The sequence below is a fragment of the Spermophilus citellus genome (genome assembly GCF_964194105.1).
Source record: "Spermophilus citellus genome assembly, chromosome: 1".
NCBI classification, from domain to species: Eukaryota; Metazoa; Chordata; class Mammalia; order Rodentia; family Sciuridae; genus Spermophilus; species Spermophilus citellus.
The window spans coordinates 181907057-181932830 of NC_138182.1; the positions used below are offsets into that span (position 1 = coordinate 181907057).

At 48.8% G+C, this 25774-nt stretch overlaps 2 protein-coding genes across 4 annotated transcripts; one reads left to right on the top strand and one right to left on the bottom strand.

Annotated features, from left to right (window-relative positions):
- The first annotated feature begins 219 nt into the window (after positions 1-219).
- Positions 220-7394, top strand: IL17B (interleukin 17B). Of its 2 annotated transcripts, none has more exons than XM_081278751.1 (4): positions 220-349; positions 2321-2393; positions 4408-4697; positions 6814-7393. In XM_081278751.1, exons 2-4 carry the CDS (start codon positions 2373-2375, stop codon positions 7043-7045), a joined length of 543 nt encoding a protein of 180 aa, XP_081134877.1. In that variant the 5' UTR covers positions 220-349; positions 2321-2372; the 3' UTR covers positions 7046-7393. The 2 variants fall into 2 exon arrangements, with proteins under 2 accessions (XP_081134877.1, XP_081134876.1); XM_081278750.1 differs by having other exon boundaries at positions 267-949; positions 6814-7394.
- Positions 7395-12614: 5220 nt separating this feature from the next.
- PCYOX1L (prenylcysteine oxidase 1 like) lies at positions 12615-22741 on the bottom strand. 2 transcript variants are annotated; one of them, XM_081284021.1, is made up of 6 exons: positions 22618-22741; positions 18735-18888; positions 17319-17493; positions 15363-15574; positions 14003-14143; positions 12615-13557 (listed from the first exon to the last, which is right to left on the bottom strand). In XM_081284021.1, exons 1-6 carry the CDS (start codon positions 22636-22638, stop codon positions 12896-12898), a joined length of 1365 nt encoding a protein of 454 aa, XP_081140147.1. In that variant the 5' UTR covers positions 22639-22741; the 3' UTR covers positions 12615-12895. The 2 variants fall into 2 exon arrangements, with proteins under 2 accessions (XP_081140147.1, XP_081140146.1); XM_081284020.1 differs by having other exon boundaries at positions 18735-18941.
- Between the last annotated feature and the right edge of the window lie 3033 nt (positions 22742-25774).

The window sequence follows — 25774 nt, forward strand, 5'->3', positions numbered from 1 at the left end:
AGGACAGGCCCCCTCTAGACCAACAAGGAGGCCCAGCCTGGCCCAGGGCTTTGATATAAACTTGAGAGGGGAGAACAGTGAATAAAATGAGCACAGCACACCGTGTGATCCTGGGCAAGGCCTTCCCACTTGTAGTGAAGTGGGTAGCAGGGGCTGGATGAAGGGTGAGGATGCCTGGAGCTCCCAGACCAGGCTCATGGTGAACTGCAGATTCCTGGGTCTCCTACGTCAGACTCTCCAGGGCTGCGACCCTGGAATCTCTATGAACATTAACACTGCAGCTGGCCGCTGGGGAGGCTGCTGGATCCTGGCTTTGGAAGGCAGAAGTAAGGGCTGTGTATGCCAGCAGGTAAGGAGACGGGGGCTTCAGGAGTCATGAACTGCAGAGGAACCCCCATCTTTCAATGTCCCTACCCTTACGTGGACACGGGAGGGGTCTCGGAGCTGCATGCTCACGGGGCCCTGAGAAGGGTAGTAAAGAATACAACCAGGATGGCCCATTGGTCTCCTCAGCCTATTCCTTTCACTTGCCCAAAGGACAGTGGCAGAGGGGTTGGGACAACCAGGGCTGGGGGTGGGTGGCCCTTGTTGCCCAAGGAGATGCTTTCAGAATCCCCCTCCCTCTGGAGTTTCCAGCGGCAGAACAGAGCCCTGTCTAGTATTTGACCAAATATGGTGGTATCTCTCGAAGGGCTCGAGCCCCAGCCAGCTTCTCAGTTATGCTGTGGAAACCTGCCCTGGACAGATTAATCTTGTGACATTCAGGAGCGCTTCTCGCCCTGCCTTCTTCCCCTTGCCAATTCCTGTAAATGGCCAAGATGAGTCCTCAGCAAGACAGGGCAGTGCTGGCGGTCTGTCCTGGCAGCCCTCCCCTGCTCTTCGCCACCCCCCGCGCCTCTCTGTGTGGGTTCACTTGCTCGCTCACATTCGGCTGGCCCATTCCTTCCAGGTGAGAGACCTTGGCATGTGAGTCCAGGGCCTGGGGACTCTGGGGTCACCTGAGCTCATGAAATTGTGGCCTGAGTCTGGGAGGGCTTGAGCTCTCTCAGCCAAGAGGGTGGGCTTCAGGGACCGAAGGCTGTTGGTCAAGTAATAAAAACCATGTCAGCTCTAATGCTAATCAGAAGAGCTAATGTTTATAATCGTAGATATAAAATCACTTTATAATAAAATTTTTATTGAGGGGCCTGGGTTGTGGCTCAGTGGTAGAGCGTTTGCCTAACATGCGTGAGGCACTGGGTTTGATCCCTGGCACCACATAAAAATAAAAACCAATAAAATAAAGATACTGTGTCCATCTACAACTAAAAAAATTTTTAAAAAATATTTTTATTGAGCACTTACTATGTGCCAGGCTCTGTGCCAGCTATTTAACATGGATCATTTCATTTATTCCTTCTGGAAGCCTCAAGGGCTGGATGCTATGATTATTCCCATTTCAGAGATGTGGGAACTGAGGCTCAGAATGATTTCAGGGAGGAATCTCCAGGTTACTGTCTCTCCCTGGGCATAATCCCCATTTTACATAAAAGTGGAATGAGGTTGAGAGAGAAGGGGGCCTCCCAAGCAGCCACACAGGGAAGGCCCAGAAGTGGAGACCTTGTACATGTGAGGGGAGTGCTGCATTAGGAAGGCCAGTTGATCGACCATAAAGTCCTCGTGGATCTGCCACCGGCCTGAGCGAAGCACCCAGTCTCAGAAACACATTCACAGCAGGCTGGAGTTGTGCAGAAAACATCCCCAAACAGCGAGGAGTGAGGGATAGAGTTCCAGACCAGAACCAGGCACAAACCCCAGCTTATTCCCTCCAACTCACCATGTGACACTGGGCAGATCCCTTCTTTGAGCAGGCCTCAGTTTCCCCAGCACCCGAGGCTGGCAGAGGCTGAGAGCCTGGGGCGGTTTCCCGGGGACGTATGGCCAGCACTCTCTCTGAGAACATTTGCTTTCTTGACCAACCGGCAGCCCATCCCTCCTCCACCCTCACCCCCTTGCCATCCCCAAAGCAAACGAAGCTGATTGTCTCAGCTGGCCTTGTGGGTGCTGGCCTGGCGGCCAGCCGCAGGCCACAGGCGGAGGTGCCACCAGCCAGAGCCCCGCCAGACACACAGGGCATTGTCCCTTGGTCAACAGCTCCTGGGCACCTCAGCCCAGTGCCTGGCCTGCCCCCACACACCTCACTGCCTGCCCTGCGCTAGACCCAGCCAGCTGGGGGCCCAAGGCTCCAGCTGATGATGAGCCCACCCACCCACTCCCCCAGCAGCCCCCTGTAGAGCTATAATTGCTGCGCTCAGTCCTGTTGCTGCCATTCTCTCCACAGCGGCATCTGGGGTTCCAGGCGGGTAGCAGCTGCAGGCCGCCGACAGCCCGGGATGGACTGGCCACACAACCTGGTACGTATCGCTCCCCAGCCCCACCCCCACCCCGTAGGGCCTGAGTGCTTTAGTATTTCTTTCCTATTGATTAATGACTGCCTGTGTTTGGCTTGGACTCTGTGGAGGTGAGCTCTCCCTCTGTCCTCCCCTCCAGGATGAGAGAGAAACAGAGCTGGTCTCAGAGCCTGCAGGCATGGCTGGCAACTCCGACTCCTGCTTAGGGTTCGGCTCCTCCACACTGACGCTCTTTCAGGCAGGGGCATCTGGGGAGATCCTGGCAAACCTAGTCACTGGGGTTTTTTCCAGGCCTGGGATCCAGGGGACCTGTGTGACCTTGGGCAAGTCCTTCTGTTTCTGTTTCCCATCTGGAAAGTGAGGGAGGGGGACCTTGGGTCTCCTCTGGGTTTCTCTGGGTGGACAGCCAGAGTTAAGAATGCCACGCGAGGAGCTCAGATGAGAGAAACATTTTTCTGCTCTAGAATCTAGAACCAAAAAGAAGAATGTAGTGACTTGAACCTCTTTTGCAGATTTTGTGCCAGAGAATGGGTCCCCCAAGAGGGTCTGTGCTGAGACTTGTTCCCCAGGGTCAAGCCTTGTTGGGTAGCCTGGGCGAATCTGGCCTGGGTCCTGTGAGCCGGGGGAGGGCTGCAGGGAATGTGTGGGGCCTGGCTAGATTCAGGGCCGAGACTCCCTAGAAGTCAGTCTATTCTGGAAGCTCTGCGCCCCACCCAGGTTCCCAGGGCCTGTTTCTCCCTGGCCTCCAGGGGAGCCTGGTTCTTCCACGTGAGACAGGCTTTTCTGACGTGCTGGTCCTGGGGAGGGAAAGTGGGCAGCAGAAGGCCAGGGTGGCCATGAGTGGGGCAGGGCAGGGCCGGTCACACAGGGGTCTTTGAGAAGAGGCCCGCGGGAGCCCTAGCCTGGGACTGGTGCATCTCCCCCAGTTCACCCCTGCCCTCTTCCTCCCACCCACTCTCCTCCAGCCTGTTTCCTTTCAGCAAAGCTCTTAACCAGCTCAGACCTCTCTCGTGCTCCTCTCCCTGGAAGACTGAGACTCGCTCTGCCCATGTCACAAGCCTCCCCTGAGTCCCCTGCCCAGGAAAGCTTGGTAGGCCTGCTGCTCTGGCACAAGCTGAGAGGAGCCCTGCTTTTTTCCAGTCACCTCTGCATAGGCTGGTTCCTCCAATTGACACTAGCACTGTCATTCCTCCAGGACTGTCACCCAGGGTAGGGGTGGTGGTGTCATCCATTCACTCATACCTAAGTTCCTAGCACCACAGATGCAAAGGACCAGACTGACATAGTGCCTTGGAGAGTCTGTGCTCAGTGGAGGCCCAACATATAAAAATGTCACACATACAATTGTAAGATGACAGTCATGCAAGTGACTCATGGATTATGAGAGCCAAGGAAGTCCAGAGGCATCCCCGGGGCGGTGACACTAGGTCCCACACGTGAGGGTGCAAAGGGGTTTAGAAGGTGAAGGGAAGAGGCAGAACTCTGTAGATAGAGGCCTGTGCAAAGTGCCTGTGGCAGGAGGGAACAAGGCTAGAACAAGAGATGGAAAACTGGGGCTGGAGCAGGAATATGAGAGGAAGCCGAGAGGGGCCTGGGAGTTCCTAAGGGCAATGGGAATGGTGCTAGTGAGAGGTGACATTATTAAATTTGCATTTGTCCTTGGCTACATGTGGAGAATTGGTTGGAAGAACCAGAGGGGGTTTGGGAAGCCCAGCTGGGGGCTGTGGAGCTGTCCTGGAAGCCGGGACAGTGCTGCAGATAGAATGGATGGGTGGGAAGATTTTTCCGAGGTGCCCGATTTTTAGGACTTCAAGATGGGGGGAGGTGTGACTGGTGCCCATCATGGAGTGGGGTGCACAGCAAGCACCCGCAAACATGGGACCAGGCCAGGGCATGGTAGGTGAAGGGGGCCCATTGCAGAAGCCTTTCGTCTTCCATCTCCGCTCCCTGGGCCCTGAGTCTTGCCCCAGAGAGAGACATGGTGCGCCCAATGTTGACCAGTGGCCTTCCTCCCCAGCTGCTCCTTCTGGTCATCTCCATCTTTCTGGGGCTTGGCCAGCCTAGGAACCCCAAAGGCAAGAGGAAGGGACAAGGGCGGCCTGGGACCCTAGCGCCTGGGCCCCACCAGATGCCACTTGACCTGGTGTCCCGGGTGAAGCCCTATGCTCGTATGGAGGAGTACGAGAGGAACCTCGGAGAGATGGTGGCCCAGCTCAGAAACAGCTCGGAGCCAGCCAAGAGGAAGTGCGAGGTGGACCTGCAGCTGTGGCTGTCCAACAAGAGGAGCCTGTCTCCCTGGGGCTACAGGTAGGTGGCGGCAGTGGCAGGCCATATTTCTTTTTTTTTTTTTTTTTTTAAATATTTATTTCTTTTTAGTTCTCGGCGGACACAACATCTTTGTTGGTATGTGGTGCTGAGGATCGAACCTGGGCTGCATGCACACCAGGCGAGCGCGCTACCGCTTGAGCCACATCCCCAGCCCCTACAGGCCATATTTCTATTGGAGGGTGGGGGCCTTTGCCAACCCCAGTCATTGAGACGGTCAGAACTTTGGGTTCAGAAGTCGGCAGTCTGGGTTTGAATCTGGCTCTGCCCCTCACCCGCTGTGAGGCTTTGGCCCAGTTCTAGTCTTTCCGGGGCTCAGTTTCCCCAACTGTAGCAGAGATGATCGTAGCACCCACTTTGCAGGCTTGTTATATGCATATCCATGCAGAGCACTGCCCTTACTGTCCCAGCTGAAGTGCCTGCAAGGCCTTCCCCAAGTGTCACTTTGTCCAGCAGCATAGTGCCTGGTGCACAACTGTCAGTGGCTGTGTTGGTGGCTGGGTTCATGCCTACCTCTCATGCCAAACGGGGACCTCCCTAATGCCTGAACCAGGATCACCTAAGGGCTTCCATGCCCCAGCTTGTCGCAGTGTCCGGGACTCAGGCCCAGAACACGGTACTGTATATTTATCTACATAGAGTAGGACTCACAGCCAGGTTTTGACTCGGGAATCCACCCTGCTGCCCTGGGTTCTTACCGTGGTTAGAGCTTCACTTCCCAGCTCAGAGCCTGCACATGGAAGGGACCACGTAAAGGTATTGAGTGAAAATAAAGAAACAGGCTGGTTCTCAAGAGTCCTCCCTTCAGTCACACGGCTTATCTCCTGAGACCCTAGGATAGCACTCTGGACTTCAGTGATGGTAAAAAAAAAATCTCATATGGTAGCCACTGGCCTCAGGTGGCTACTGAACAATTGAAATGTGGCCAGTGAGACTGAAGAACTAATTCTGATTAATGTCAGTGTATGTTGGCCATGCATTGTACTGTGGCCAGTGGCTACAGTATTGGACAGTGCAATACATTATAGCCAATGTACTGTGGCCACTGGCTACAGTATTGGACAGTGCAATCCTGGAATGGGACTATTGGGCAGGTCAGTAAGGATCCTCCAGAGCCTGGTGGCTTCCCTCAATTTACTGGGCCCATGAACCAATCAGGGAGCTTGTAGAAATGCAGGCTCTGGTTCAAGGGGTTCCTTATTTCTAACAAGGTCCCAAGCATAATAAGGTGATGCTGGTGCCGAATGTTCATAGGTCTAGTTCACCCATCCCCCATCCCCGCTTAATGAAGGCAACAACTAAGGTACAGAGGAAAGTTCCAGCAAGTTCCGCTAGGTTCCATGAGAGCACCAGGAAGGGGCTCATTTGTTTTATTCAAATAATATTTTAAAAGCTCAGGACAGAATCGCTCACATGGCGAATCTGTAAAATGTGTTAAATGAGTGGAGATGGAGCCTAAAGTGTACTCAGCTGCCCTGACTTCTCTTCTGCTGGAAAGTCACATCAATGTGTTCCCATTTTATTTCTGTAAGTTCCTCCCAAATATAAAAATAGGATGGGTAAGCAGAGGAGGGCTCTTAGGCCTCTCCGTGGTACTCAGGGCACACTATAGTACAGGGATGGGCATTTTGCTGGGTTTAAGGCAGCGGGTGATTGGTGACCTTGAACTGGATAGCTTCTAGGACCGAGGCTTGCCTTCCTTCCTGATGGCAGATTCATTTTCCTCACCAGAAACATGAGTTGATTACCACCCTTCCTTCCAGCGCAGCACAGTCTTGCTGTAGAAATCAAAACTTTGGTTAGGGCCAGGAAGGCACCGTGGCAGCTTTTAATTTCAGCGACTGGAGGCTGAGACAGGAAGATTGCATGTTCAAGGCTAGCCTCAGCAATTTGGCAAGTCTTTGTCTCAAAATTAAAAATAAAATAAAGGGCTGGGGATGTAGCTCAGTGGCAAAGCACCCCTGGGTTCAATCCTTATTACCCAAACAAACAAAAAGCAGCAACAACTAAAAGCGAAGGTCGGGGCTTGGGGAGGGACGTCATTTGCTCATTTGTGACCGCACCTTCACCTTGAGCTCTGCCTGCTCGCTCCCCGTAGCATCAACCACGACCCCAGCCGCATCCCCGCGGACCTGCCCGAGGCCCGTTGCCTGTGTCTGGGCTGCGTGAACCCCTTCACCATGCAGGAGGACCGCAGCATGGTGAGCGTGCCCGTGTTCAGCCAAGTGCCGGTGCGCCGGCGCCTCTGCCCGCCACCCCCGCGAACCGGGCCCTGTCGCCAGCGCGCGGTCATGGAGACCATAGCCGTAGGCTGCACCTGCATCTTCTGAACCTTCGGCATCAGAAGGCAGGCCGGCTGCTGAAGACCGCCTCCCTGCACCCCGCGACTGCAAGGCTGATGAAGAGTAAATGCTGTCCTCTGTAAAGCAAGACTTTGGGTTTGCTGCTTGCGGCTCTGAAGCCCAAAGTGGGATGGGGCTTGGCCATCCCCGGAGGCCCACTTCCGTTCAGTATAAAGGAGGATTTGCCGTCACTCTGACTCTTTTAACTCTGAGATAGGCTATTAAACACTTCATTCAAGCTGGACCTGGTGGCACTTGCCTGTAAGCTGAGGCTGAGGCAGGAGGATCCCAAGTACCAGCCAGCCTCAGCAATTCAGCAAGGTCTAAGCAACTTAGCTAGACCCTGTCTCAAAAAAAAAAAAAAAAAAAAAAAAAAAAAAAAAAAAAAAAAAATTGAGGGCTGGGGATAAAGCTTAGTGGTAAAGTGTTCCTTGGGTTCAGTCACCAGTATTTAAAAAAAAAAAAAAATATATATATATATATATATATATATATATATATATATATATATATATATAAACAAAACCCAAAACAACAACAACAACAACAACAAAACTGCCTTCATCTCTATCACTTAGGACAGTAACATGCTTCCTTTCAGGATTATAAGCCTGTATTCCACCCATATTATTGGAACTTGGTAGACATAAACCCATATAGGAATTAATAGCTGATTCTATCCAAGTCACTCAGGATCCTGAAAAATGAGTATTTTGAAGTGGTGAGCTCTGCACCCTGGAAGCATCAAGCTAGGGCTGGGCCTCTCAAGGAGGTTGGGAGGCCAGTCCTTGCCTGGTTATTAGATGATTCATAAGATATCTCTCAGTTCTGAGATTTTTCTGCAGATCAGACTTAGGGCCCCCAAAGGGCCTTCAGGTTGCCAAAGACTAGGCATTTTCAACATGGGCCAATGACCCCTTAAAATTTTCATGTGTGTCTATACTGTTGTCTGGGCTGGGATCCCTGGCTTTGAAGAAACTGTCAGGAGTGGGGCGGAGTCAATGCGGGTCATTCTTTCACCCAGCTCTGTGCACATCACATTCGTTTAGACAGTTTGCTGGTTCTCAAACTTTCACAAGTCTCAGAATCCCCTGGAAGGCTTGTTGAAGCAGACTGTTGGGCTCCACACCTAGAGGTCCTGATTTAGGTGGGAACTGGATATTTTTCATTTTTATGCAATGGTTTCTTTTTCTTTGTAGTATAGTGGTTTCCAGGTGCTGCTGCTGCCTCTGGTCCGGGACCACACTTTGGGAACTCCTGGCTTTTATCAAGACACTTTACTGATCAAAAAATGTGGCATGGCCCTCCTTGCCCATGCTGGCTCTTGCCCCTCCAGCTAACCCCATGTTTCCCCCTTTAGCCCCTAGCAATTCAATCCTCCCCCTGGCCCTCTAACCCCTGCAGCAAATCCCAACTCAGCTGTCCAAGTGTCTAAAAATACTCTCCCTCCAAGACAGCTGAGGGGCTTGAGCTATTTTCTGAGGGTAAGAAGAGTTAGCACTTTAGAATTAACTTCAGTGTAAAGACCAACAGCCTCTGTAGGAATCCTGTTCTTGGTTTCCTAGCTTTACTGCTTAAAGTAGCCCCAGTGCTGAGTGTTTTCAAGGGTCTAACTCATGAAAAACCAAATGGTTAGGTATGTGTCTGTCTGGGGTGGTAAGTAACTTACCTTTTTTGGTATTGTTCTAGAGTGGATACTGGTTAAAATTACTCCAAGAAGCTTAGGCCTGGTTCCAGACACATGGAAAATAGATTTCATGTGCCAGCTGAGCCGATCCCTTCAGCAGAGTTGTCTCCTTCCTTGGGGTTGCTTGACTCTAAGGCCCCCATAAATGGCTCTTTTTTTTTTCTTTTCTCTCCTCCTCCTCCTCCTCCTCCTTCTCATCTTCCTCCTCCTCCTCTTCCTCCTCCTCCTTCTTCCTACTGGTGTTCAAACCCAGGGCCTCGCATGCTAAAGCATTGCTCTATCACTGAGCTTCATCCCTGGTCCTATGCCCCACTCCCAGTCCTGTGTATTCCAGGTCTTAAGACTTCAGCCCCACATGAAAGGCACAAGCTTCTAAGGCCTTTTTGGAGGTAGGGTGAGGGTGTGGGAAGAGCTGAGCTCCAGCAGGGTTGCTTTTTAGTCCTGGGAGACCAAGGTAGCCTAGGGATATAGGGATTTGGGAAGGAAGTCCCTTTTTCCTGGTGAGGACCTATCCTCCACTAGAGCATCAGAAATATGGAGATGCTCAAAAATGCCCGTTATACATGGATGATAACCTTTACATGTTTGGGGGCTTCTGGTTCCTCATCTGTGAATGAATGGATGGGATTTAGGGATTTCCAGTTTTTTTTTTTTCCCATTCTGCAACTTGGAAGCCTGGCATCATGAGCTTTAAAACCAGTTCCTGGTTTAAAGGCAGCAGTAGGGAACTCAGTGAAGTAGATCCACCAGGCACTCCAGAACCCTCATTGGACTGAGTCTATCCTGTTTCTCCACTTGCTAGTGAGAAACTTCCGCTCCATGAGGTGGGCAATTCACTTGTCTGTTCAATGTTGCACCTCCAACACGCTCCCCAACTCCACAGTGCCCAGAGCACAATAGGGGTGCAGCGCTTGGAGAATTAACGCATAGAGGCCTCCAGGGGGAGCCCAAGATCTGCCGCTAGCTCCCTCAAATGCTTCTTGGTGATGGTTGGAACACAAAGGTGTCCCTTACCTCTCTACTTGCACCCCCCAATTCTACCCTTCACACAGTACAGTGGTCCCTTGCTTCCCACAGAGTGCTGAAATGTTGCTTAGGTCACCAACTCTAGGAGGGGGAGTTCTTGTGAAGGGTTTTAAATGCAAAGTACACTACACACATCAGAGACTACTGAGGATGAGGGTGGTTGTAGGGCTCTCTACAAATGCTCTATTTTTTCCCTAGGAGTCTGTGGGCCTTTGGGGGCTTCTATTCTGGTATGAGAAGGCTGCTGCTGATGGTGGGGTGCCCTGGGACAAAGACTTGTTGTTGGTTTTTGTTCCCCTTTCTGGAATCTGTCTTTTCTTCCTTGTATGCAAGGAAGGGAGACAGGAGATCCAACTTTCAGGCCTGGGCTTGGGGAAGCAGGCAGCGTGGGTATTTTGGCTGACTTAGGTTCTGAACTGTCTGGTCCTGCCTCTCAGGTGAAGGAGGTTTCTGAAGGACAGCCAGTTCCACTGCAGTCGTGCTTGGGCAAGCAGCCAAAGCCCCAGCTGAGGACTGAGGATCACATGTTACGGTCCCCATTTGTATTGTCTGTGCACGTACTTCCCTAGGGACACAAGGGAAGGGTGATTATTAGGGATATGTTTTGTGTTTCCCCTGGCCTGATACCAGTTATAAATTACACCATGACAGTTTACGCCATCTTCTTTTCAAGCAAAGGCCATCACAAAATGCCATGTCAGCCAGGCACGGTGGTTGCATGCCTGTAATCTCAGCGGTTTGGGAGGCTGAGACAGGAGAATCGCAAGTTCAAAGCCAGCCTCAGCAACATTGAGGTGCTAAGCAACTCAATGAGACCCTGTCTCTAAATAAAACACAAAGTAGGGCTGGGGATGTGGCCCAGTGGTTGAGTACCCCTGAGTTCAATCTCTGTTACCAAAACAAAACAAAAAGATGCCATATCACTGGACTCGAGATGTCAGCATGTGGCTGACATTGTGGCTCTCTCCATCCCTCCAACCCAAACACTCGGATAATAAACATTCGGATTCAGCTTAATTTTATCTCCTGTGTCACAGTGAATGGTCTGGTATCTAGGTCCTAAGCCAATCAGCATTTGGCACTCCCCTGGCCACAGGAATTGGTTCAGGGGTGGTCCAACTGGCCCAGAGCCTGGAATTGGGTTTAGTGGTTGTAGAAAAAGAACTTTTCACCTAGGGAGCTGCCAGCAGCCATTTTGGGCTGTGAGAGAAGTAACAGGGCTGGGGATAGCAATTCTGTGTGCCTGCCATTCAGGTCATACCCAATACCATCTTTATTGCTTCAGAGTTTGAATTCAGTATTCTACTACTTCAACCAAAGCCTTCTTAGTGAGGTGTCATGATGTCTGTAATAAGCAGTGAATGAATGCCACTTTTACTTTAAAGTCTCCATCTTTTTCACTGCCATTACCACCGCGCTGACATAGTGGAAACAACCTCACAGCCAGTTTGGGCACCTCATCTGGAATGGTATTTTGCCTCATGTTGAACTCAGTTAACAGGACGGAGTTCAGATTTGAGTTGTTCTGTGTCCAAGGAGACCTCGACAAGTTACTTTCTCACTTTGGGCTTTTATCTTCGTCTCTGCAAAGAGAGGAAAGTTAGCTGGATGACCTCTGGGGACTGTTTCTGTTAGGAAAGCCACAGTATTAACATAGCATCATTTGGCAGAGATGTTTCCTTTGGGCATCCAGGCTTCTCCCCGAAGCCTGGTTTAGCAAGTCTGGGTGGGACACCTTGCCAAGCTCCCTTCCCTTCTCCAGGAGATTCAGATGTGGTGGTTGGCCCATGGACCATGCTTGCAGGGTGCCTAGGGCTCCATTCCTATATTCTCTTCCTTTTACAGAAAGACACTGATCCAAAGAGAATAAAGATTTTACTTTCTCAAAAAAGCAAAAAACCCAGGCATGGTGGCACATGCCTATAATCCCAGTGGCTCAGGAGGCTGAGGTAGGAAGATCATGAATTCAAAGCCAGTCTCAGAAACTTAGGCAGGCCCTAAGCAACTTAGTGAGACCCTGTCTCTAAAAAAAATATTTTAAAAAGGCTGGGGATGTGGCTCAGTGGTTGAGTGCCTCTGGGTTCAATCCCCAGTCTCTCCCCCACCCCCGCTACACCAAAAAACCAAAAACCAAACCAAAATAACAACAACAAACAAACAAAAAACCACACAAAACTCTACTGATTTGTAGAAAAGGCAAAGCACAATTGTCCTGTCCTCTGAAGTTAGAGGGGAAAGTACCAGATTAATCTCTGAACAACTCTGTCCGATAACCTTCTTTTCCTCTGCTGAGATGAAGGTCTGGGAGTGAGGAATATCTGCCCTCCACCATCTGAGGACTTCTCTTCTTTGCAAGACAGATGCCATAATACCCTTGAACCCTTGCATAAAAACCAGAATGCTCAGTTCCTACAGATACCAAGGAAAAGCTCCCCTCTTCCTGTAGCTTAGTTTGTTTCTTTTCCCACTGGTTGCCAGGAAGCTCAGAGCTATACCAATGGCAGTGCTGGGGTAAACATTTCTTCAGGTCCTACCAGCCATCTCCTAAAATGTGCAATGTTGTTGAGAGGCTTGGAGATGGTATCTAAGAAAATTCTGAACTAGGTACTTCCCATCCATCAGGCCCAGAGCAAACAGGAGCTATTATAACTTCTTAGGTTTTCTGATCTTCCCTTCTATTCTCTAGTAACTACTGGGTGGTAAATGTTTTACTGTAGGTTGCCTCAAATGATTGTACATTTTGGGAGTAGGTAGTGGAATTAAAAAAATTCATACTCAAGAGTTTTCTGCCTTATATTCCATAGTCATCCTGGTTCCTAGCTAGAAAACCAAGTTAGAAGCAGCTTGAGAAGATGATTTTTTATTTCTCCTTAAAAAATAATAAATAAATAAGACAAGTACACTGGCTTGAATTCCCTTCCCTTTTGTTATCCTCTCCCTCAAAACTGTAAAGGTCCTTAAGATAGATAGCAGGTGGTGGATCACCTGGACCCACACTGGAGGGAAAAAATACATAAGGGGTCAAAAGAGCAGCTTGTCAGGGAATGTGGCTGTCGGTCCTGGGCTGTCATGGGTGTGACCATCTTCACTGTGGTGCAGAAGTTCCTGGGCTCTCCCTGGGGTCCTCACAGCTCAGTCTTGACCTTGTGCATTAAATCCTTCTGGTCAATCTTGTCCAGGTCCTGGTACCAGCGGTTGTAAGCCAGCAAGGCCACATTCTTTGCAGCTACAGCCATCACCTCCACAGAGCTGGCCGCCCACTCCAGGGCGCTGAGGTAGAAGAGTTGGTCATGGAGTGCGAACCTTGGGAGGGTGGTGCGGGAGCCATAGAGGGGGTGCGCTTGCCACTCAGCTGTCTGGACTGAGTAATAGGAACGGAAGAGGGTCTTCAGCTGGGTCCGAAAGAGAGGCTTGGGAGATTGAACTCGCCAAACAGCTGCCTCCTGAGGCTGCTTCCTCCGGAAGCTAGAGGAGATGTTGACGGGGCAGATGTTATCCAGAGTGCAGAAGAAGTTGGGGAAATCTGTGGTAAGAATGTTAGCAAAGGGGAAAAGCTTTGGGTCAGGGAAGCCGAAGTAGGAAGAGTTGAGGTAGCCATGGACCAAGGAGATGACAGTGGGCTGAAAGGAGCCCTGGACATCATCAATGGGTGGGTTGAAGCCTTCAAAGGTGAAGTTGCTGCTGCTGTTGTCCAGGTGCAGGGGGGTGGCGATGACCACGATGTCGTAGAAGTCGGATCCACTGCCCAGTTCACTCTCATACCCCACCTGGTACAAGGCTTTTCCTTCTGGAAGGAAAGAGAAGACAGCACCAAAGTCAACTTCTTCCTTGTCTTCTAACCACTGATCTCCCATCTGGGAGCCAGATCTTAAGGTGGGAAAGGAGGGAGCGGGGCTGTCCCATCTCTCTTCATACTGGTACAGTTGCAGGGTGAGCACTTGATTTGGAATCAGGGGGGCCCAAGTTCCTTCTCTGGTTCTGCTGCTGACTGGCTGAGAGAGTCTGTAAAGACTGTCAGTCTTCCTTGGTCAAAGGAACAGGCTGGATTGATGGAAGACTCAGCTTCCTGGCTCTGACATTTGAATCAGGGCAAAAGCGCCCTCTAGCGTCAATGGGGCTTCCCACTGCTTTTTCAAAAGTACTCCCTGGCAGAGCACACAGCCCAGGGTTGAGGTGCAGGAGTAGCAGCTGGCTAGGAATGCTGTGGCCATGCCTCCTGCCCTCTTACTCACCTGTACTGTGCAGGGTCACAGAGGTCACTGTGGCATGGATCACATTGGCCTTGGTGAGCTTCAGCAAACCAGAACACACCAGCTTGTTGCCTCCTTCCACTGACCACAGGCTGCCTTGGGCACTGGCTAGCGACATGGCTCCTGGGCAAAATGAGAAGGGTGGCGAGTGAGTCTAGAGAGGCTAGCACTGTTCTCCCTAGATCTCCCTGCCAGGGAAAGACTCCTCCCAACCACGGGCACAGGGAGATAAAAAACAAATAATACAGCCAAGTTCACAATGCTATGAAGTGAGAACATAAAAGAGTGACTTCCAGGGCTGCAGATATAGCTCAGTTGGTAGAGTGCTTGCCTCTCATGCACAAGGACCTGGGTTCAATCCCCAGCACCATCAAAAAAAAAAAAAAAAAAAAAGAGCCATTTCCAAAAGTGTACAGTTCTGTTGCTAAAGAATGCCCCCAAATCAGCATATCCAGAAAAACAAGAAATTTGTGGTTGTCAAAGGTAGGGGGTTTCTTCTGTAGTGATGAAATGCCCTAAAATTATGGTAATGGTTGCACAACTCTATAGCTGTACTAAAACCCATGGAATTGTATATTTTAAAGTGGGTAAATTGTATCATGTGTAAGTTACATCTCAATACAAATATGCTATGAAGGATATGCACGAGGTACTACAAGACTGAGAGAGAAATACTGAGGGGACACTGAGGCAGGTCCCGAAGGCTGGGAAGAAGCAAGAGAAAAAGGATCCTGGGCTCATGGGAGGTTGCCTGCCAATCCACACCTTTTTATTCACTTATTCAACAAAAGTGCACTAAGTGCCTAGCATGGTCCGGGCACTGTTCTAAGTATCTGGGATGTATCAGTGAGCAAAAGAGGGCATGAATCCTGCCCTTGTGAAGCCTATGTTCTTTATTCTTGGGTCCAAGCAGGAGGATGGTGGGTTTGTACCTGCCTACCCACCCCAGTAAGGAGCTGGGAAGATTAGGTGCACTAATGGCTCAACAGCCAGGAGCACAGAGGCCTCAACAGGGTACTCCTCAAAACCAAACTGTGGACAGCAAAATATCACCTCAGCTCTAATATTTACACATCTGAAAAAGTATTAGCAGGAAATCAGGAATGGTGGGTACATACTGGACCTGCCTCTAAGTTTTGCTTTTACCTTCTATAAAGTGATGTGAATACCGTCTTGCCAACTTGGAGGAATGAGCCAGAATCAAACAAGAATTGGGCAACCAAGTACGAAGGCAAGGGTAATGAGCTGGATAAATGTAAGGCTCTTACGGGGACCACAGCTCAATCTGGGCACTATGGGCAGGGGGAGGGCGGATGGGCAGGCTGAGGGGCTGGACACTCACCAGCAAAGGCGGGCATGGCTGCTGACTGTCCATAGCTGGCCCGGAGGACCGCAGAGACAACATCGTCGATAAAGCGCTGGGTGACGCCCACCTGAAGCAGGGACTCGGCCACAGAGCGCTGGGTCATGTTGACAAAGGCAGACTCTCCTAGCGAGTAGAGCAGCTCCTCAACACCCGAAAAGGCATAGCCATGGGCCTGGTACTTGTAGATCCTAGAGGACACAAGGAGCTGCAGTCCTCTGCAGAAAGGCTTTCTGGCTGATCACCTGCCACTGGGTATCTGTGGACCCAGAAGGCCCACCAGGGATCTGCCTCCTCCTCTACCTCCAGAGAGGTGAGAAAGGAGGCTGATTATGTTCCTTTTGGCCTATTTTTTGGTTGTGCTGGGCCTGTCCTAGAGGAATGGCACGGAGACAAAGGCAAGTATTCCCACTAGATGTGGCTTCAAGCCACAGTTCTGTTGAACACAATTATATCCCACTCCCCTGAGGTCAGTCCACAGGACTGCAGGCAGTGGCCATGACCTGTCCACACTGATACATCCCCGGATGTGGAGCGGGGTCTTCTACTAGTTTCCACTCTGCCCTGGCTTCTAAGATCATGTTGGACCTGATGTCAGCAGCCTCCTGTCAATACTGTCCTCTCCTTTGTCTTCATCCGACAGAACTCCCAGTAACTCGAGCTCACATGGTATGGCTCATTCACCCAATCCCAAGGACTAGCATGGACTGGAAACATCTGCCTATGGATTTCTAGACCAGCTGGCCTTTGAAATGTTGCCCATTCTAGCGCTGCTTTGTAAACATGCTGTGTTGGGTTGCTAACAGGACAAAAGATAAAGGTGTCCAGAGCAGATGGAAATGTGGGTCTGTAACTGAAGGGGAAACTAGAGCTGGCAGGTAGCAGTCATCTCCCATAACAGGGAGAAGTCAACATTGTAGGTTCAAATAAAATTAACAAGGGAGAAAAGAATAAGAAAGAAAAAATGAGACTCAAGGACATAAGCTGTGGGGGACATCTGGAGAATATAAGGGAGAAATGCCATATCCAAGTAGTTACGGAATGGAAGAGGATGGGGGAGGGCCAGAGAGCAGGGAAGGGGGCCATGTGGCCATGCTTGAGCATCTGACACTGAAGAGGGGGATGATGATGGTGGAGGGACGATCTCTGTAGGGGGAGGAGGTAGGGAACAGGGAGAGCCTGCAGGAGGCCTTGGGGACTCTATGTGGATGCTTGATGTATGGTATACTTATTGGGCACAGACCACTTGTCCTCCATACCTGAAGGTGATGGGGAGGAACTGGTGCCCAAGGAGGAGAGAAGTGGTGAAGAGAGGTATTTGTTCTAGATGGAAAAACTAGGGATAGTAAACTTTGCAAATGAGTGGCCCTGGGCTGCACATGGCCTGCAGATTTGTTAAATTTGGCTTACAAGATGAATTCGTGGCAAACATTGAAAAGCTGAGAGACTTCATGTATAACTCTGGATTTCCAGCTCCCTTCCTGAAAAATTGGAAGACTTAGCCCATGGGGTGACATCCTCCCATGACTGACCACAGGGGACTGCAGAAGCATGCTGACTGCCTCCCTCTGCTGACCTGTCTTTTCAGGTACCCCCACTTCCTGTGGCTCCATGCTGTCTTCCACCAGTGGCTTCACTTATGCACATCCCACTTTGGCCCTTGGTAGGTGACTGAATTTCAATCCATGCTCCAATTGATTTAGCAGCAGGAAAGAATATGGGCTCAAGTAACAATGCCAGAGGCACCAGCCCTGCTCCAAGAGGCCACTCCTCAGGATGAGGGCTTGCTGAAAGCCTGCACTGAATCATGCTGGGCCTTTAAATCCACCAGTACCTTTCCCTTTTCACTGTGGCTGAGCTGCTGAGCTGCTAATTTCCTGAGCTCTTCACCTTGGTCCCCTGGAAAGCCCTCCCCACAGCTTGGCCCAGCCCTACCTCATGAATTTCTCCATGACCTCCTCCACCCACATCTGCAGTCTCAGGAAACTGATGCCATAGTGCCACCACAGGCGGAAGAGGTTCAGCAGGTACCAGTCAGTCTCCTCCAGGACGAAATGCTCTCCGCCGAAGATGGCGCTCCTGCCCACCACCTCACGACGGTGCCTCAGCCCTGCAGAAACCAGGAGCCCCTCAGGTCCCCTTCAAAGGCACTCCCCCTCCCCTGGGAGGCCTGGCAGTGCCTTAAGCTTAAATTCAGGGCCTTCTTAATGCAAAAGCCTGGTTCCATTAAAACAAACAGGAGCACCATGGTTTGTTCTTTTGTGCTGTGTGTCTATAAACTGCACACAAATACAATGGGACAATGTTTGTCCTTCCTAGTCAATTAGGAAAAGAATATAGCATTTTATATATTTTTAAATGGGAATCCACTCAGATGTAAGAAAAATACAGACGCCATCCCAGAGTGCCAGTGGCTGAGAGACACGGGGCTTGCTGAGATGGGGTCCTGGGCACCAAGGTAACATGGAGACAGCCATAGCTCCTTCAAGCTGTCCAGTGCTCTACAACCTACAAAGCACTGGATTTGGAAATATGCAGATAGCCATGATTTAATTCCTTCCCCATACCACATATGATACACACTGTTCTGCACCTTAACAACATATTATATCTTGGAGATTATTCTATAACTGGGTATAAAGGATCTTCCCATTCTGGCTACTGAATTGTGTTCTTACACAATCAGGTATTTATTATTGTGAATTAGTAGGTCCCAGTGGGTGGGCAGAGATGAAATTTTCAATCTTTGCTAGTGCAAACAATGCCGTAATGAATCGGCTCATGTGTGTGCCATTCCACACACCTGTGGGACCACCTGTAGGTTCACTTCTGATAAGTGGAATTTCTGGGTCAAACAGTAAGTACATTTGTGGTTTGGACACAGATGCTGCTGGGTTTGAATCCCAGCTTCCTGATTTATTAGCTGTGTGCTTTTAGTTGAGGAGTTAAAAACTTTGGAGCCTCAGTTTTCTTGGGGAAGATCTCACCCCCATCTCTCAGGCTGGTAAGGAGGATGTGAGGTAATTCTTACATATTACCTAGAAGGGTACCAAATAGCTGGCAGGTACCAGCATGGGGGGCTGATATAATCACAATAATTCAGAGGCAGCAAATTGAAAGGGAAAGAAACTGGCCTGGGAGTCAAACCTGAGTTCTAATCCCGGCTCTGAAACTAACTCACTGTGTAACCTCAGGTAAGTTCCTTCCCCTCTCTGGTCTCAGCTGCTCCATCTGTAAAATGAGGAGATTGGGCTATATGACCATTGGGCCTCATAGGTCTGGGCAGTCTGGGAAGGGCCTGGTGGCTGCTGCCAGCCCTGGGGTGCTAAAGCCCCAGATCCTGGCACTTACCCAGTAGCTTGACGAAGTCCTGCATGTGCAGGCTCAAGGAGTGGAAGGAGGCTGCTCCGCTCTCGTAGTGCTGCTTGTTGACTGAGATGGTGGCCAGGCGGCCACCCACAGTTCCCTTCTCGTACACGTCGATCTGCACTCGGGGTCCAAAGTGCTGCTGGAGGAAATGGGCCACAGCAGAGCCCCCGATCCCAGCACCAACCACCGCTGCCAGCAGGCGGGGGGGGGGGGTAGGACAGATAGAGCACGGGGTGAGGGCCCGGGGTCACACCTCTGCATCCTCCTGCACTGAGGTTCCCCAGCACCTGCACCTCACAGGCTTGTAACATTTCAAACTGGAAATTCACAGTCCTGAGTTTTTAGTAGAGGTCTGAATAACAAGCAGAGCTGAAAACTGCAGTCTCCTATTACCCTCATGTTACAAAGGAAAAAACAATTGAGCAGCAGAAGAGCAGGAAAGAATCTCCAAATTCAGGAGGGTTGTTTGAAGAGAATGAATTTAATCTTACTCCAAACGTATTACATTGTCCCTATTTTCCTTATTTCTGTATAGACTGGTGACAATATTTACTGACTAGTTCTGTTGGGAGGGTCAGTGTCTGGAAATCACTCCTGAATCTAGGGCTTGGCAGACTCTAGCCTGCAGGTTAAATCCAAGCAGGTGATTGTTTTTATAAACAATCTTTTATTGGCACACTTTTTTTTTTTCTTCTTGCTATGCTGCCTAGACTGGTCTTGGATTCGTGGGCTCAAATGATTCTTCCCTGTCAGCCTCCCAGGTGCTGGGACTACAAGTGTGTGCCACTGTGCCCAGCCTTTTCTTTTATATATTGTCTCCGGTTATTTTCATGCTAGACAGAGCTGAATAGTTGCAACGGAGACTATAATGGACCACAAAGCTCTCTGGCCTTTTACTGGAAAATGTTTGCCAACCCTTGGTCTAAGTCCAACCTACCACCTGACATGTAAATCATTTCTATGTCTGTATTTGCCAAGATTGGAATGTACCCTAAGACAGGCTGCTCCTTATCTTTGGACACTCTTTATTACAGTTACTGTTTGTTGAGGTCTCTTTTGGGTCTTATCATTCACCATCTTTACTACACCTCCTCTGCCTTCCCATTATTTGCAAACCAAGTTCGTTTGCATCGTAATCTAAGTCACTGATAAAAACATTTCGCTGGACAGAGCTCAGAGGTGGTCAGGAACCACTGTCTAGACAAACACTAATCATTAAATAGTCCTGTGTGAGAAGAGTAGACCAGTCACGAAGCAACTGAACTGGGTTGTCACCTAACCCAAGACTGTGCCCACCATGTATTGGAAATACTGCTTTCCTCTCACCTGACAGTCCAGTAACCCTATCCAAAAAGGAAGTGAGCTAAACCTGGTATCATTTGTCCTTACTGGACTTATGTTGGATCCTAAGACCACATCTCTAATCAAGAAGTGGCAGATAGCTGGGTGTGGTGGCATACGTCTATAATCCCAGTGGCTCAGGAGGCTGAGGCAGGAGGATCTTAAGTTTGAAGCCAGCCTCAGCAACTTAGTGGGGCCCTAAGCAACTTAACAACACCTTCTCTCTCTCTCTCTCTCTCTCTCTCTCTCTCTCTCTCTATATATATATATATATATATATATATATATAGAGAGAGAGAGAGAGAGAGAGAGAGAGAGAGAGAGAGAGAGAAAGGGAGGCTGGGACGTGGCTCAGTGGTTAAGTGCCCTGGGTTCAATTCCCAGTACAAAATAAATAAATACACAACAAAAAAATAAAGAAATGGCAGGTAACCTTCAGAGAACACCATGTTCTTATAATCAGCCTCCACTTCCCTTTCTACTCCCTGCCCTCCTCTCCCAGTACTCCACCTCCTTGTCTGTCTAGCCTTCTTCCACTATGCAGTGCATGTCCTTACCCAAAGGCTCAGGCATGAGCCTGGCCTTTGCCTGAGTCTCCCCTCTTGTCAGGCATCCTCTGAGACCCTGCACCTTGCTGACTTCTATGGCCCATATCTATCATCTTTAGCTTGGCTTGCTTGACCCTCCTAACGCATTCAGGGCTTCCTTCTGTGTATACAGGCAGCACAGTCTGCTTACCCCTGGCCTAGCCTTGCCACACAATATTCAAATGGTCTATTTAAGGACCCAGAGAGAACAGGGTCACCATGTCCCTAGGTCCTCACAGGTAGTGGAGTTCATAAAGTATTTGTTGCAGGTTGAAAAAATAGCCACTTCCTCTTTCTCAGTATTCCCAAAGTCAGTTCCAAGAATGCCCCCTTTTATTTGTTTTTTTTAACTCCTCTTTTATCCTCCTCTTCATTTGTAAAACACCCATGGTTCCTAGAGATACTGATATTTCAAAGCCTAGAAGGCACACAAGGGGTGTAGAGAAGCAGAAGACATCACTTCACTGTGGACCAGCTCACCCAACACACATGACTGACAGCTATCTAGATCTATAGTAAGATGTGCTGGGAATCGAAGATGAGCCAAATAGAGCTTCTGTGCCCAGGAGCCCAGGTAGCCAGGGGGCATCCATGCAAGTCAGCTATCACAACCTGTGCCAAAGTGTGACAACAGAGCTCCAGGGAATCCTGAGGAAGGAGCTATACATTCCGCTTGAGAGAGTGTGGGGATACAAGGGAAAAAAAAAACAAACAAAAAACCTTTGGACTAGGACCCGAGAGGACAATTAGTTGGACCAATGAGAGGAACTGCACGATCTGCAAAGAACAGCATGAGAGGGGCAGCGTGTGGAAATTTATAGGTGGGCTTGAAGGGTCCAGATGCCACTCTGAGGAGTTCAGATTGGATCCAGCTGGAGCCTAAGGATTAAGTCACCCTGATGGGAAGCTCCTCATTCTCCTTTGGGGTAGGGTGGACAGACGCTCCTGTCACAGGACTGAGGAAAATCAAGAAAGCTAAAGGGAAGCTTGGCATGGCACTTGTTCTGCTCTGAATAACTGGAATTCATAAAAAAATTGTAAGATGGATTCACAGATGGCCAGAACATGTGATAAGTATGAGATAAAGTGAGTAGCAATGAGCAGCAAAATCTAGGTAGTAGGTATATGCATGATCAGTGTAAAATTCTTTCAACTTTGCTCTGTGTTTGACAGTTTCAAATGAAATATTGCAGAAATGGCACAACTAATAAACAAAGAAAAATGACTGCTATGGGGCTGGGAGTGTAGCTTTGCGGTAGAGCACTTGTCTAGTGCGCTGGGGTCCCTGGGTTAGATCATCAACAACGTGGGGGAAAAAAAAAAGAATCCCCATTCTCTCATCTAGCAAATCTAGTCGATCTACTGTTCTGTCTCCGTGGTTTCCTATCGACCGGAAGTTTTGGCTTAGATGTTAATTCTAGGAAGCCCTGGCAAGCTGGCAAAGCCTGGTGAAGTCCTTCATCTGTGTGCTCGGTACTTTCTCAACCTTAGAACAGACTTCCCGTATTGTGAGGTCTCTGGTCCAAGCAGGAACTACAGCACGATGCCTGCTACAGACAGCCCTGAATAGACCTTTGTGAATGCTATCCAGTTCCTGTTCTGTCATACGGACGCCTAGTCAAGAGCCACATACATGTCAGAAGCTCAGTGACCCTGCACCTCCGGGCGAGATCAGTGACCAGTCCTGCCCACGCTTCTTTACTGTCCCAGGTGCCCTCTTTACCCTCTTTACATGCCCATCCCATCCTCCCCATCGACACCTTCCTTACTGCGGTCCCCCTTTTCGCCCAGTCCTAGTCCCTCGCCTCTCCGTCACCCAGCTACTCTCCTGAGGTCTCCTCCCTTGCCCAGCTGCCCTCCCCTACCCCCAGCCAGCTGCGAACCCTTTTCCCGCCCAGCCGTCCCCAACATAGCCCCCCACCGCGTTCTTCCCGCACCGATTTTGCCGGGCGGGACATCTCCGCCTGCAGTGGCGGCGGCGAGGAGCGTGGACAGCTTGAGGAGCAGGGCAGCGCGGGCCATGGCGGGCGGCGACCGGGGCAGCACGCTGGAGCTCGGGCGCTCGCGGGTTGGCGCTCGGCTCTCGGCCTGGCGGTTCCGCCTTCCAGCCTGGCAGGTCTTAGCCTCTCATTGGCCGAGCAGCCGTCCCTCTTCAGTACAAGATTCTGATTTGATACATCTTTCTCCCTGAGGGGTCTATCATTGGCAGCTTCGTGGTCCCGCCTCCTAGATGCAGCTTCCTTATTGGCTGACTCATTTGGCCCCGGCGCAGCGCTCAGGAACCTCAGCATCAGGACCAGGGCCCAGCTGCCCGGTCACCGGTGGAAAAGAATGAACTGAAGTCCAGTCTTCGAAATCAACTAGCTCTGTAATGTGTCTTCTCCGACTCTGTTTCCACTTTCATAAAATGGACAGAATAACCCCCGATCTACCTTTCTAGGTAGTTATGATGATCACGTGAGATAAGGGATGTGAAACCCTTTTGGGGTTTGTCGGTGTCTGCAAGTGCTGGAAACTGCTGACCAAGCTGGAGGCTGGGATGACTAGACCATACCCTATGCATATTGAAACAAGTCCATATACTTTGAAGACTCCAGTTTTTTGTGCGTTTGCAGTTTCTATATACAGTTTGTATATCTGTGTTTTATTTCTTTAAAAACAAGAGTTTATCCAATTCTCTTTGCAGACTCCAAGAAAAAGAACAGTTTACTGTGGCTAGTTTACAACATTAAAAACAGATGACCTCTGGCAGAGGAATAAAATTAGGGGTGAAGCTCATGATAAATAAGGAAAATCTGTATTTATTCAGTTGGGTTATGGCCTAGGGAAGAAATTGACAGAATTCAGAGAATGGTTAAGAGCTTACACCTGGGGTTCTAAGTCAGTTTTTCACATCTTAATAGGTTCAAACTAGATTACTGCTGATTAAGAGGTATATGAATAAACATGAATTTCTCACAATCTTTTCAGTGCTGGAGATGGAACCCAGGACCTCTCATATGCTAGGCATGTGCTCTACTACTGAGCTACATCATCAGGCATTTTCAAATTTTAAGTTGCCCAGGCTGGCCTCACACTTGTCATCCTCCTACCTTGGCTTCCTGAGTAGCTGGGATTACAGATGAATGCTATCACACCAGGCTCTTATGATCTTAAAACCATTATTATTATTATTATTATTATTATTATTATTATTATTATTATTATAGTTGTAGTTGGACACAATACCTTTATTTATTTATTTATTTTTTATGTGGTGCTGAGGATCGAACCCAGTGCTTGCTTGCTAGGTGAGTACTCTACCCCTGAACCACAGCTACAGACCTTAAAACATTTTTTTTTAAAAAAATATCTGAGTTAGAATGTAAAACCTTTTAAGTTTATTTCCAAAGATCAAAACATCTCTTACCTGGGGTGAGGTGGCCCATGCCTGTAATCCCAGCAACTCCAGGAGGATTGTGAGTTCAAAGTCAGTCTAGCAAAAGTGAGGTGCTAAGCAACTCAGTCAGATCTTGTCCTAAATAAAATACAAAATAGGGCTGGGGATGTGGCTCAATGATTGAGTGTCCCTAAGTTCAATCTCTGGTACCTCCCCATACACAAAGATATACCTTAAACTTATTTTTTTAAAAGAAAAGAAACAATCAGTGAGGTAAATAGCGCCTACAGAATGGGAGCAAATTTTTACCATATGCACATCAGATAGAGTACTAATCTCTAGGGTATATAAAGAACTCAAAAAGCTAAACATGAAAAAAACAAATAACCCAATCAATAAATGGGCCAAAGACCTGAACAGACACTTCTCAGAAGAGGATATGCAATCAATTAATAAATATATGAAGAAATGTTCAATCTCTAGCAATTAGAGAAATGAAAATCAAAACTACTCTTTAAGATTTCATCTCACTCCGGTCAGAATGGCAGCTATTAAGAATACAAACAACAATAAGTGTTGACAAGGATGTGGGGAGAAAGGCATTGCTTGTGGTACTGCAAATTATTGTAACCAATATGGAAAACAGTATGGAGATTGCTTGGAAAACTTGGAATGGAACCACTATTTGACCCATATATAAACTCCTTGGTTTATATTCAAAGGACTTTAAAACAGCATACTACAAAGCACATCAATGTTTATAGCAGCCCAATTCACAATAGCTAAATTGTGGAACCAACCTAGATGCCCTTCAGTAGATGAATGTATAAAGAAACTGTGGTATATACACAATGAAATATTACTCAGCAGTAAAAAAGAATAAAATCATGGCATTTGCAGGTAAATGGATGGAGTTGGAAAATATTATGCTACGTGAAGTAAGCTAATTCTAAAAACCAAATTCTGAATGCTTTCTCTGTTATGAAGATGCTGATCCATGATGGGGTTGGGGGAAGCATGGGAGGAATGGAGGAACTTTAGATTGGGTAAAGGGGAGGGAGGGGAAGGGAGGGGGTAGTAGCTTAGAAAAGATGGTGGAATGAGATGGACATCATTACCCCAAGTACATGTATAAAGACACGAATGGTGTGTCTCTACTTTGTTTACTGGTGAAGGTGTTCCTGCATTGCTGTTCATAACGTGGGGGATGCTGTGGCAGTGCTGCACCATCTGGAAACCAGAACAATTAGGAATGTTTTTTTAAAAAATATTTTTAGTCATTGATGGATCTTTATTTAATTTATTTATTTGTATGTGGTGCTGAGAATTGAAGTCAAGGCTCACACATGCTAGGCAAGCGTTCTGCCACTGAGCCACATCCCCAGCCATTAGGAAGGTTAAGTGTTTTGTTTATGATACTCATGATATGGATAACAGGTCATACATCAATCAATAATAAAAGTACGTATTGCCTAAGATTGCAAGAAAATTCCTGGAATAAGACTAAGGATATAATTGAGACAGGCCATGAGGTGTGTTTCAGTGTCTCTCAGGATACAAGCAATAGTGTTATTCCTCAAGCCTAAACAACAAGAAATATTTATCCCCACCCCCATCTTAAAGGTACAACCTGTACAATAGCCTCCCCACCCGCATCTTAAAGCCACAACCTGTACAATAGCCTAGCTACAGAAAGACAATTGCTGTGCCAACAG